At 41.6% G+C, this 11,998-nt stretch overlaps 2 protein-coding genes across 3 annotated transcripts; one reads left to right on the top strand and one right to left on the bottom strand.

Annotated features, from left to right (window-relative positions):
• Nucleotides 1-247: 247 nt before the first annotated feature.
• On the bottom strand, nt 248-1,009 carry LOC115634298. 2 transcript variants are annotated; one of them, XM_030531950.1, is made up of 2 exons: nt 918-1,009; nt 248-853 (listed from the first exon to the last, which is right to left on the bottom strand). In XM_030531950.1, exons 1-2 carry the CDS (start codon nt 952-954, stop codon nt 483-485), a joined length of 408 nt encoding a protein of 135 aa, XP_030387810.1. In that variant the 5' UTR covers nt 955-1,009; the 3' UTR covers nt 248-482. The 2 variants fall into 2 exon arrangements, with proteins under 2 accessions (XP_030387810.1, XP_030387811.1); XM_030531951.1 differs by having other exon boundaries at nt 941-969.
• A 9,618-nt stretch (nt 1,010-10,627) lies between these two features.
• LOC115634276 lies at nt 10,628-11,288 on the top strand. The gene is made up of 4 exons (XM_030531909.1): nt 10,628-10,649; nt 10,700-10,791; nt 10,850-10,982; nt 11,040-11,288. The coding sequence occupies exons 1-4, from the start codon at nt 10,628-10,630 to the stop codon at nt 11,102-11,104; spliced, it is 312 nt and encodes a 103-aa protein (XP_030387769.1). The 3' UTR covers nt 11,105-11,288.
• The last annotated feature ends 710 nt before the right edge of the window (nt 11,289-11,998 follow it).

Genomic DNA, 11,998 nt, shown 5'->3' on the forward strand with positions numbered 1-11,998 from the left:
TGTAACATAACATCATGTTATTCGGCTGCTTGGGCGGCGCTCTCTTGCTCCAATTAACATTGTAATTTGGCAACGCTCTCGCTCTCATTGCAGCGGCTGATCTGTAAATGCAGCTGCAGCGGTAGGGCGGCCGTTCGTCAAATTCTAGTCTAGAAGTGTGGCCGCCCCCGCAGTTCAGCCTCTTCGTACGCGATTAATTCGATCTCGTCTTTCTTTTGGCGAAGCAATAATAGTAGTTGCCAGTGGATATTTACAATACACATTATGACGTTGTTGTTTTATTTCTTGGAAAGCAAATCTTGGCTATAGCATGCAATACAGATACCCAAAAATATTGGTAGCTCAAGAATCATAATAGAACATTCTGTTTCTAAAATTAGGGCTACAACTTAACATAAAATGCATCATGAAGCTTTTCAGATAAACATTCTTGTACATATAAATCGTTGTTTTTGTTGGTGCTGATCCATTAACCCTTAAGGTCAGTGCAGGAGGCTTCCTCCACCCGCACCGCTACCAGATGGACGCAGCTGCAGGCGCATTCCTTGCATGTCTAGGGTAAGCGGTACTGCTCCGCTTCTAGGACCCACAACAGCTTTGGGTCGCAGACTGTTTAAATAATTGCCTACGACATCGTTGTTGAAAATTTTTAACACTGCGACAGGATAGCCACGATGTGAACTCTTCTCATTATTTCCAAAGATCTCCAGCACCGCCACTGGTTGTTCATTGGCCACTGCGTGGCTCAGGAGTAGGGGCAACGTGCTCTTCAAAGATATCTTCGATGCAGCTGAAGGGATTGTTGTGGTTGCGCTCTCCATCCCCTGCACATTAAGAAGTGGTAACAGCAGCTCTGAGTCAAATGTCAGGATTACTTTGAGATTCTGATCTAAGGCTTGTTGTCAGCGTTAACTTACGAATCATGAAAGATAGGTTATACCTGGATGGTGTCATATCCGTACCCAATGCGGCGATTGGCCAGCTTCAACTGGATTGCATTGTAGTGTACCCGTAACATTGTGTTACCAAAGCACTTAGCCGCTCTGATAGCTTCCTAATCAATATGTTTTGCTACCCTAAAACGTATCTAATCAATTGCAATGCCTTGCTTAGCAAAATTGTCATGGGTACTAGGCTGTAATTGAACAGCAAATATTTGTATGGGGTGCCAACCGACTTTCCAGTCCGGGGACTTATTGATATTAATACAGCGAGTTTAGTTTTCGTCGTCTGCAGTAGATGAGTTTTTATTACCAGTAACAGTTGAATTCATAGGGTGTTTGGGTTTTATCTGCGATTTGTACGACCTAATTATATGTTTTCTAATTCGAGAGACTTTAATTTCTTCGAAGTAGTTGCGAACCACCAGCTAATAAATACAAATTCTTTGTCTGGGCTATACTTATAAAACTACATTTCCGTAGCGAAAGCCACAAGCATGACGGGCTGCGCGTCATTTCTGGCCCAAAAACTAATATAAGTAATAGTCAACAGGTAAAAAGTTGAAGTCATCACTGTGCCACACACAGAAACTTGTGAACACATGAACGAGTACATAAAACTGGCCAAAAAATGGAAAAGGGAAAAGTGCAGTACGACGGGTTGTAAAAACTGTCATGATTTACAGTTCGCACTTTTTACGATGCTCTGCCGGTCGCTGCTCTCGGTATCGGCCACGAATTATATGGAATTCAACTAAGCGAGCAATATTTAAACATAGTTTTGCTTTTTTTCGTTTGTTGGTAGACGGTAGGTTTCTGTTCTTTCCACCACTACTTTGGCCGGCTCGGCTCGGCTCGGCCCGGCCCGGTTCAGTTTATTTTATGTGACCGACGCCACTTTTTATGAGTGCGCATTTCCTTCTCTACAAAGCGGTCCAAACGGTGGCAAAACCCCCATAAAAGGTTGTTTGTGCGTTTCAATGATGTTTGAATATCTATCTGTTGAGGCAACAATAGACTGGGCGGCATGTTCGAAGGCTTTGTTCTACGCTGCGCATCTTTTGATAGACCGACACTGTGAACTAACGTAATTAAAATCATTTATTGGCATATGCAAAGCTTGATTTTCCAAACAGACACACACACACACACATTCAATACACACAAAGGCTCAGCACGTAGTCCACATAAAAAGCTGCAGCTGAGACAAACGAGCATAAAACATGTTCCCAGTACATCGGGTACCATTTTCATTTATAATTCACACTTCATACTACACAAACAATTATCATTTCGCTTAGATCGCTCACGTGTGTGTTGTGAAGTTTTCGAAGGCTTGTGTTCCGCGCCATTTTCCTCTTACATAACAAACTCTGAAGCCATAAGAATCCAAAAACGTTGTTGCTGTACATACGAACAGGGCCTAAATGTGTCGCGGCGGGGGCTTTTAGGGTTAAACTTGCGTTCGCATCTCTCGATTTATTTTCAAGTGCGTGGTCGTTCTATTTTTTTCCCTCGTTGCCAACCTAAATATTGAGATAACCATCTCTGCGGGCAATGTCAACTAGAGCGCTTGTACCTGCCCGCTTTACGCTTCACTAGAAGAGTCGTAAAACGTATTTACATGTTGAGGACTAGTGACAAAATCAGAGTTGTTTCTCACGGATATAGCGGATGTGTGTTGTGACACGTGAGCACGAATAATACTTACATTAAATTGCCAAACAGTATGGAGCTGTTTAACCGGATAAATGTACCCACGATGTTCGAAATATATAACAAGCGCCTTAGATTCTAAAACCATTTGATCAGCTTCCAAATATTCTTCATAGATGGTTAAAAGTTAATGCGAAAGTTGGAAATTGTAGAGTTCCTGAATTCATTTGAAGTATTGCTTAACTTCTTTCATTCCACAAACATTTTTGCCAGTACGACCTGATTTAAATAGAGCTTCACTCTATTGCAAACAACAATAAACCAACCTTATTCTGTTACCGTTGCCTGGCATCTCAAACACTAAAGTGTGCTCCACACAATATTAATTGCCGGCTATTACCAGCATCACTCAATTTTAAATATGTGCAGCCGATCGGTACACCGTAGAAGGGAGCAGACCATGATAAACGTGAACCCAAGTCAACAACTATAACTAAAGCGAGCTGGGAAGTAATGTTCTGTGCCAAAGCTAAATACCCTTCACTGTGGCCCACAAAAAACATTGCTCCTATATTGTTTTATGCAACGACCTATATGAATACCGCATTGTGTCCGTACCATCCAACTCTTAATTAGAAAGCAATTTTTACTTTAATATGTACTAGTCTGTACAAGTAATTATCTAAATATATGTCTACAATATATTTCTAAAAACCAATTGAATATGCATGAAGTAGTGGCTCGAACATACAGGCTGATAGACGGACATCCCGATTGGGATTCGTCCCATCATGCCGATGTTACACAAGTATTTACCTATAGCATGCTGTAAGCCCTTACACTTTTCAGTGAAGGGTATACAAAGTCAAACTGTCTATGTATCTGTAAACTCATACATCAATTCGGCTAAATCCACTTGTCAGGGGAACAAACGTGAGAATCGTTCGGAAAACAAAACAAAAGCAAACGCAAACAGATCACCAAGCGAGCACCAAGAATATATTGTCAGCCAGCTATAGCAACTATAGTAGCAGCAGGAACAGCGACACTTTAACCCTGTTTGTTGCATTCAGCTTTGGCCCCTGGAGCCCAAAGATATGTCACTCGCACAGCAATGCCCGCGCCAATACACATACCGAGGCACACTTGTTGTGTGCACCTTCAGGGCCGCTGCAGTGAAAGACTTTTTATGCTAAATACCACCAAGTTTATTGATGACGACAACAAAATCGAAAACAACGTGATATATCTCGGGCGCAGCGTGCTGCATACACCCGAACATACTATACACGTAGATGTGAGTTCAGCAACACACCCAGCCCCAGCCCCAGCCCAGCCCAGCCCCAGCCAAGCATAGAGCATCAGCAGCAGCAGCAGCAGCAACAACAACAACAACTAATGAGTGACAACACCACAAGGAATTTTAATCCCAAAATGATTGATAATCATTTGCACACAGACAGAGATAGAGATACAGACACAGATACAGACACAGACACAGGCACAGAAGCAGCAACCGAAGCAGCAAAGGCAAGAAAAAAGCTTTATCACGTTCTATGTGCTGCGCTTTTCTGTTAGGTGTGAAGTCTATGGGGTATTATCAGCAATGCCAGCCATCCAGTGTCATCTTCATCATCATCAGCTGCTGCGGCTGCTAATGTTTGCACTTAATTCAGCAGACAATGGTCCGGGACGCAGTGCTGCTGTTCTTCAGCTTTTACCTTTCTATATACTCGTATGCACGTAAAAATGTATATGTTTCTATTGGTGGAAAGAAAGAGATTTTGCTTGGCAAGGAGAAAAGTCTAAATGATGTCTAGTTGGCTCTATTGCATAGGAAATGCATCATTTGTGGACTTAAGTAGAGGCGTTGTCTCTCGTTGCAAAACAAATCACTGACAGAAATATTTTTAAAATTCTGAGAAGCTGAAATGGAAATACTATTAATTTGTTTGATTACTTTGTTTAGTTCAGCTCTATTCAGTAAACAGGCAAGTGACATCATGTTGATCACAAATATACATATGTAATGCATTTAATTTTTTAAATAAAGGCAGTATTGGATGTGGCTGCTTTGAATTAGTATTACGAAAAGAATGCCTATATCGGGTTATTCATAATATTCAGGCTCTCCAAGCACTTGTCGCCCAATTTCGTTCAGTGTACAGCTGAGCTTAGAGTCATTGTCAAGCAACTGCACCATAGCTTTTTCCATATCATGTTTCACATGTGCGACTGAAAAGAAGGGAGCACCCGCACCCCGACGCCACACCATCCAGCCGTTAAGCGCTTTTGCATACAAAATTCTTCACTCCTACAAGTAGTCCGCACAACAGCAACATTTTTATCCATTTAGTCTTCTGTTTGTGTGTTGGTGACACCTTTTCTTAAATATGCACACGTAATTTTCTATGCTTCTTGCTACTTCTTTGCTTCACGCCCCCGTCCTTCGTCCGATCCGGTCCGGTCCATTCCATTCCAGTCCCGTTCCGTCCCGTCCCCACCCCACCCTAAGCCCCAGTCTCTTTGTTATTTCACTATTTAACCTGTGCTGACACCTCTGTGTTTTCCATTTAGCTATTTTCCTTCGCTGCTTGCTTGATGATGAGTTGAAATTTAACAAAAGCCGATTTAAGTCATAATTTATCATGATGTTGGATTAGTTAAGCTCAATTTTACAACTGTTTATTTTTAACACGTCTTGGTGGTTGCTCTGCCATTGCGGATACGCCGCGTGTGACGCAACTAATGACAATGCCTGTCGTCTGTCGTCTGTCGCCTGCCGCCTGACTAGCTAATGTTTTAATTTATTGACTATCAAATGGTCTGTCTTTCTTTTGAGTCTTTGTGCTGGTCGGTGCTTACTGCATTAGTTTGTGCCACTTTTAGGTCCGTCCCAGCTCTGGCCCATATACTTACTCACTGGTAGGAGACGCAAAGATCTTAAAGATGAGAAGAAGAAGAAGAAGAGGCAGTTCCTGCCTGTGGCCGCTTGGCCTACACGCCTACATGGCAACGCCACGCTCCAGTCTGAGTCAGTTGGGTCGTCAACAGTTTCGTTTTGAGCCTTAAGCGGCTGTTGCCATAGCTGTTGTTGTTGTTTTTGCTGTTGTTGCTGTTACTGTGTTAAGTGTTTGTAATTGTTATTGCTGCGTCTTGGTCCGGTCGGTCTCACCAGACCAGCCTTGCCAGCCAAACTCGTTCTTTCACTTCGGCATGCAAGCGCGAACTTTATGGTTACACCTACTGGCTGATGATGATCTCGGGCTGTGGCCGCGGTGATTGGCATGCGGTCCAGCGGAGGGGAGACAGCGTCAGGAAAGGCACGTTCAAGTTCTAGCGGTAAATACAGTTTTGGCAAAAGGATTACTGCGCCCACAGTACGCCAGCAACGAGACCACCTAATGAAGAGCTACGAGACAGAAGGCTGGCGAGCCAGCTAGTGGTTTCATAAATTTCTGGGCGCAGTTGCCACAATGGCAACGGCAACAGACAGAGTTAAGGCAGAGGCGCATGCTGATGCGGTCGGGAGCATTGAGAATGTACGAACCCCACGCATTATAAAGAAATTAATTTTTTCCCAAAAAAATTAAATTAAATTTCCAATTCCGCGTGTTCAACACAACACGCCCCGTCAAAAGGTGACCCACTGTACTACCACTATAGGAATGTGGCAGCGTCAGCCTCCAACTCGGCCTCAGCCCCGGCATGTGCTTCATGGTTGTCGCCATCCATGCTAAAATCGCTCAGAGCACGAATTAAGACATAATAAAGCTGTTCCGGGCGCGTACGGTTCAAGCAATCCGTCAACTGGTGACTGAGAGACTTTGGCTGAGACTCAGACTCTGTCTGGGGCGTATGCCCTTGAATACATTCAGACCACCTCCGCATCCCGCCCGGCTGAGTGGCTTGACAAGATATTTTGGCTGGAGCAATTTAACGGATAATTTTGCACACACACACACGGCTACACACGCACACATCCGGTGTACTTCATTTTGTACTGGCGACACATTGTCTTCATAGTGTTGTTTGACAAACGAGTGTAATTTATCAAAATGTGACACTATTTGCGCCAAGTCATGTGTTAACTGCACTTTATTTTATTGTTATGTGTACCCCAAGAATATGACGGCCCCACAGAAGAGCTGCCAGCCATATGTAGTGCCAGAGGGCAATCGATTTTTAAGTGCTTTTATAAAATATAGCATAATTGAAGGTTGCATCTTAAACTTATTGTGGCATATACACGTATTTTTTAACCTGGAGAAACCGAGAAAGCCGAAGTGCATGCGCCAAATTGCCTTAATTGATCACACAAGAATGGAATGCTAGGGTTAAGCAGACCCAACTCTTAAATACCCTAACCCACTCCCATAAACAAACAAATAGTTACATTTCTAATATTACATGATGATGATTAATATCGAGGTGGCATGTACTTGTATGTGCACCTATTTGTGTCTAAGTCTATCAGAACAAGTAGAAACTAGTAGTACATTCCCGGGCCTCCAAGAATCTGTACAGCCAGTTTGGATATTCCAGTCCATATACTTTCAGACAGACGGACAAATCGAACCTGATCGAAAGTAAGCCTCTGCCTCAGTTGCAATCGAGGCTGCATGGTCTGCTCTTCAATCGATGAACGAAGACTTGTTTCGTGTGTGTGCTCTCGAAGAAATTATACAAGATTGAGCTGAACCATAAGTATTTTATTTCGTTTCTGACGTGGGCAATGGGTCATTATTTAATAACTTCGAAACATATGCGCATTTCAGTTCTGGGGGCTTACAAGCGGCATTGACATTCGAATTAGACACCTGACGAGAACCCAAAGTCGAGGCCCAGTTGAAAAACTGTCATATGTGACGACATTATCGAAGACAGCCACGGTAATATGACTGTTTCCATTCAAAGCCTTCATCATTTCATGCATTATGCGCGTACGTATTTGAAATTTGATTTGTTTTTGTTTTTCGTTTTCTTTTCCCGTATCGAGTCGTTCGTGGGCATTTAAGCTGAACGGTTGTCTAGTTTTCGGTTTCAGACCAAATGCATCGCATTGCTTTGTGTTGCTGTTGTTGCCTCCGCTTTTCAATCAGTCTTAAAGGTATTTAGTTTTATTTTTGGGGCTGTCTTGTGATCACAAAATTGAAGTTAATTTAGAAGCGTGTGTGTGTGTGTGTTTGTGTATGTGTGCATTGGTGTCATAATCGGATTTTCTTACAGCGACTTAGTGTCACATTAGCGAGTCGGCCGCTGTCTTACTGGTTGGGTTGTAAAACCCTGTTCAAATATTCGCCAATTCAATGATCAGTTGTGGGAGGAAGATCAGCGTAACCTCGGCGCTCCATTTAACTACTTCTGCGCGAATATAATATATGTATATATTAAGTATTTATATTATATATATACATATATGTAATTGTAATTTTGCTCTGTGCCGCAAGGTTAAGTTTTATTGAAAGGTATATATGTATGTATTTGATAGCTCGTCTGCCTATGAACCCGAGGATCGTTGAAATTATAGGAGGTAGAATGGCTAAATTTGATGTGCAGCTTTTCCTACTCACGAGACAAACTAGCATTTATCTACACGTATGTGGCAAATTTTTTCTTTTATTTAAGGAAAGAATTATTGTGATAATTTATTAAATGTACATTTATATGTATATATAATTATGCTAAATTACGCAAAAGTTAACACAATGCAAACTTTATAATTAAGCCTTATAAGCTCTTATATCTAATTAACACCTCCGATACGATGGGGGAGTTTATCTTGCCATTCGGCCAGCTATGATTCAGCCTAATTTATTTCAATTTAGTTACAGGCAAAATTTTTTTTCGAAACAAAACTTATTGGAGAAAGGCAACTATAAATTAATTAAATTATTTAAATTACAAACACAATATATACAACTACAAATAAATAAATAAACAAGAGAAAAACGCTACAGTCGAGCAAGCCAGACACTGGAATACCCTTTACCCAGACAAAGTTCTGTCACTGAGTTATATGCGCCCCTAGCAGAAGCAAAAAGAAGAAGAAGAGCGAACTTGATGCTGCAGTTTGTGGGCGTAGTACCGGAGTGAAATTGTTTCGCTAATAACTTTTCTTGGAATTAACCGCCTTAGATGAAATTTGAAACAAAAGTAGATAATATATAAATTATGTGTGCAAAGTTTGGTTAATACAGCTTTTGAAATATGGACGGACTGGCAAAATTCTATAGCGGGGAGAGCGGAGAGAAAATCAAAAAAAGAGACAGTTCCGTTGCGAGCAGATGGAAATATTCATTATGAATAAGGCATAGGACCCAAAAAGGATTATACAATGCATAATCAATTGTTCAGGATTTGGGAAATATAGGTTCATGTTGTTATGGACAGAACTTTTTTTTTTGTTTAATCAAAGCATGGAAGCCGTGCATTCAGATTAGCACCTTAACAATACATTTTTACAAATATAAAATAGCCCAACCTCGAGCACTTCCGCGCGAGGATTAATAAGTTAATGGTGACTTATGTTTATCTAAATGTTTTGAAGAAACCTAATCGTTTCAGTCTTCGCAAAGGTCTAGCAGGAAGGAGTCCTCTTGCAAGAAAACTGCGGTGACTCAGAAGCCTGTCACTGTATCTACTTGTATTTTTTCCAATCTGCTCCTCCACGGTGAACAGGTTTAGGTCTCGGTGAAGGGTCGAGCCGCGCACGTACCAGGGGCAGTTGGCAATTTGCTGCAATGCACGGTTTTGCAGGACCTGGATGCGCCTATAATTAGATTTTGCGGTGATCCCCCAAATTTGAATACCGTACAACCATATCTATGCAGCTATGCAGTGGGCATAGACAGCTCTTTTAGCTAAGTGGCAAAGTGCTCCTTCTATTTAGTAGCCATCGCAACTGTTGCATTCTTTGGCCACATTTTTTTTACCGTAGCTTTCAGATGTGGCCGCAAAGTGAGACGCTTGTCTAGGGTAATGCCAAGGTATTCAGCTTGCGCTGGCTGTTCTAGGGTTACTCCCTCAAGCTGAATAGGAGGCGTGCAGGGAATTAGCATTTTCAGCGTGAAGCAGGGGTTAGAGGTTTTCATGGGATGGACCTTTAAAATCCATCTAGTGACCAAGCTGCCAGTGTATTGAGATAGCTCTGCAGTCCATCTGCTGCTTCTCGGTAATTTTTCGAGTTATAAAGAACCGCAATGTCGTCCGCATATGTTGCAATTAAAGCCTTCGAGGGGTCCTCCATATGTTCTTCATTGGATTTAGGTAGATCAGCAGTATATAGCGAGTAGAGCAGTGGGCCAAGCACGCTGCCTTGCGGAACACCAGCCCTCATATGGCAGGGGATTGAGTAGGTGCCCCTGACACAGACCTTAAACTGCCTTCCATCCAAGTGTGATCTTAGGAGACCATAATAGGGCGTGGATAGAAGTTTTGTAATCTTGCACAGAAGACCGTCATGCCAGACCCTATCAAACGCTTGCTGCATATCAATAAATACTGCATTGCAGTACTCAAGCTTGTCAAAGGCCTGCAGGATGTGCAGCGCCAGTCTGTGAACCTGTTCCACGGTTCCATGTCCCACTCGGAAGCCAAACTGATGGTAAGATTTCGCAGTTTCTTAGGGTTTCACCAATCCGGTTGGCAACAAGCCTCTCCCATACCTTAGATAAGGAAGACAGGAGACTTATTGGACGATAAGACTCTGGATCGGTTTCTGAACTGAGAAATTAATATTTAATTCTGTCTTATTTTAGATCTTGGAAATTTCAAGCACACTCTGGAATATATTTCGTTAATAAAAAACAATAACAATTGTGGCGTAATTGTTTAAAAAATATCAAACTCAATTTACTGCCTAGCAATTTGTGAAGCAATCATAGCGATGAACGTAAAGTATTTGCTGTTACTGTGATTTCGATTTCAATATGCGAGTCTACAGTTGCTGCTATTGCTGTAGCCTCCGGGTGGGGTGCATCGTATCTGCTCTGTGGTTGCTCGCATACTACGGTTTTGTGACCAAAAACATGTATGAGCTGAAAAACAGTGGTATGCTTGGGAATTGGAGTAGAATTTGTAAGTTGACTTTTCGTCCACAGGAGTGGCCGATACCAGTGGTGCGATTATTCTGGGAAGCGCTTTCCTAATAGGAGCGGGCAGTGCCCTAGCATTGCTGTTAGGTGCTTTGATCGTGGGTATTTAGTATTATTGAAACCCTGCATTTCTTACTTATTAATCAATGCCCTTAGGAAAAAAAGGAACTGATTATAGTATTTCTGGTCATGCAATTTGTCGTGAATACGGTGGAGCTTTTTTATATAATACTGGCCTTAATGCATGGCATGGAATATAACAAATTTGTATTCTATGTACTGCCTCTGTGTAAGTTGTCTTTCCAATTTTTACTAGTTCTGATAAACAAAACCTTTTCGCTTGCAGTTCTGCTAATATACATAATTATTGTTGCATATTCGTACTTCAGGTACATCTGGGAAGAATATTGAATGACTTTGACAACAGGATCGCACAAGTGATATGACTTTCTGCTTACTTAAGTGCCATAGTAGTTAGTTTATTGATGGAGTATTACTTTTTGCAGGCTTATATTGATAAATGCTTAATATTCCTTTCTGAACGGGTGCCACGATTTTATTTAGGATATCAATAAATAAATTTTTTTATGGAGAAGTTTACTTCTAACTCTTAAACATCATATACTCGTAGTATATTAGAATCTAATGTGAGCATATGGGATGACAAGGGAATTTATTTCACAACGAGGTTAATTGAGGTTGGGATTCAAAGAAACGAAATATTTTTTCCAGCGGAACACACACATAACTGACGTTAAGGTAAAAACAAATGACGACTAGCAAAAAGCATGAGACTAAGCCCAAAATGATTTATCATAATGCGTTGGAAAGACAGAGGATGCGCTTCGGAGCGGACCGAAACGGATGAAAAGAAACTACGTCTGAGGTTGCAGCTTCAGTTCCATCTCGGCTCGACCAAAATGTCAACTCCTCATAAAAATTGAAGAAAAAATATAAGTATAACTGAAATTATACAGCGCTCTTGCCACGATGAAATAAAAACCAGAATTTTGTGTTTTCTTTTTAGTCTCTACTCCATCCCCCTTTCGTTGGTTAGGTTCTTGGAGCACAGCAATTTATGAGTCGGACAACGACTTCATGTTCTCTTCTCGGTATCCATATCGTATTACGCCTGCGAAACATAGTTGTTGTATTGTTGTTTTATTGTTACTGTTGCCTGTCTGGCTTAACGGCGCACGCAGTCCCAAAAATTAAATAAGTAAAAATTATGAATTGCTCTGGGTTCCTGGGGTTTGTGCTCTTATCGCAGCGACTGGATCGTATCTTTGAGTTTTTATCTACGAA

Source organism: Scaptodrosophila lebanonensis, unplaced genomic scaffold, assembly GCF_003285725.1.
Source record: "Scaptodrosophila lebanonensis strain 11010-0011.00,11010-0021.00 unplaced genomic scaffold, SlebRS2 tig00000001-arrow-pilon, whole genome shotgun sequence".
Lineage (NCBI taxonomy): Eukaryota > Metazoa > Arthropoda > Insecta > Diptera > Drosophilidae > Scaptodrosophila > Scaptodrosophila lebanonensis.

Coding starts and splice junctions, on each gene's coding strand:
- LOC115634276 (XM_030531909.1), top strand. CDS start 10,628: ATGTATGAGCTGAAAAACAGTG. Junction 10,792..10,849: donor TGCTGTTAGGTGCTTTGATC/GTGGGTATTTAG, acceptor CAATGCCCTTAG/GAAAAAAAGGAACTGATTAT. Junction 10,983..11,039: donor ATTCTATGTACTGCCTCTGT/GTAAGTTGTCTT, acceptor TTTCGCTTGCAG/TTCTGCTAATATACATAATT.
- LOC115634298 (XM_030531950.1), bottom strand. CDS start 954: ATGACACCATCCAGGTATAACCTATCTTTCATGATTC. Junction 854..917: donor TAACCTATCTTTCATGATTC/GTAAGTTAACGC, acceptor CATTTGACTCAG/AGCTGCTGTTACCACTTCTT.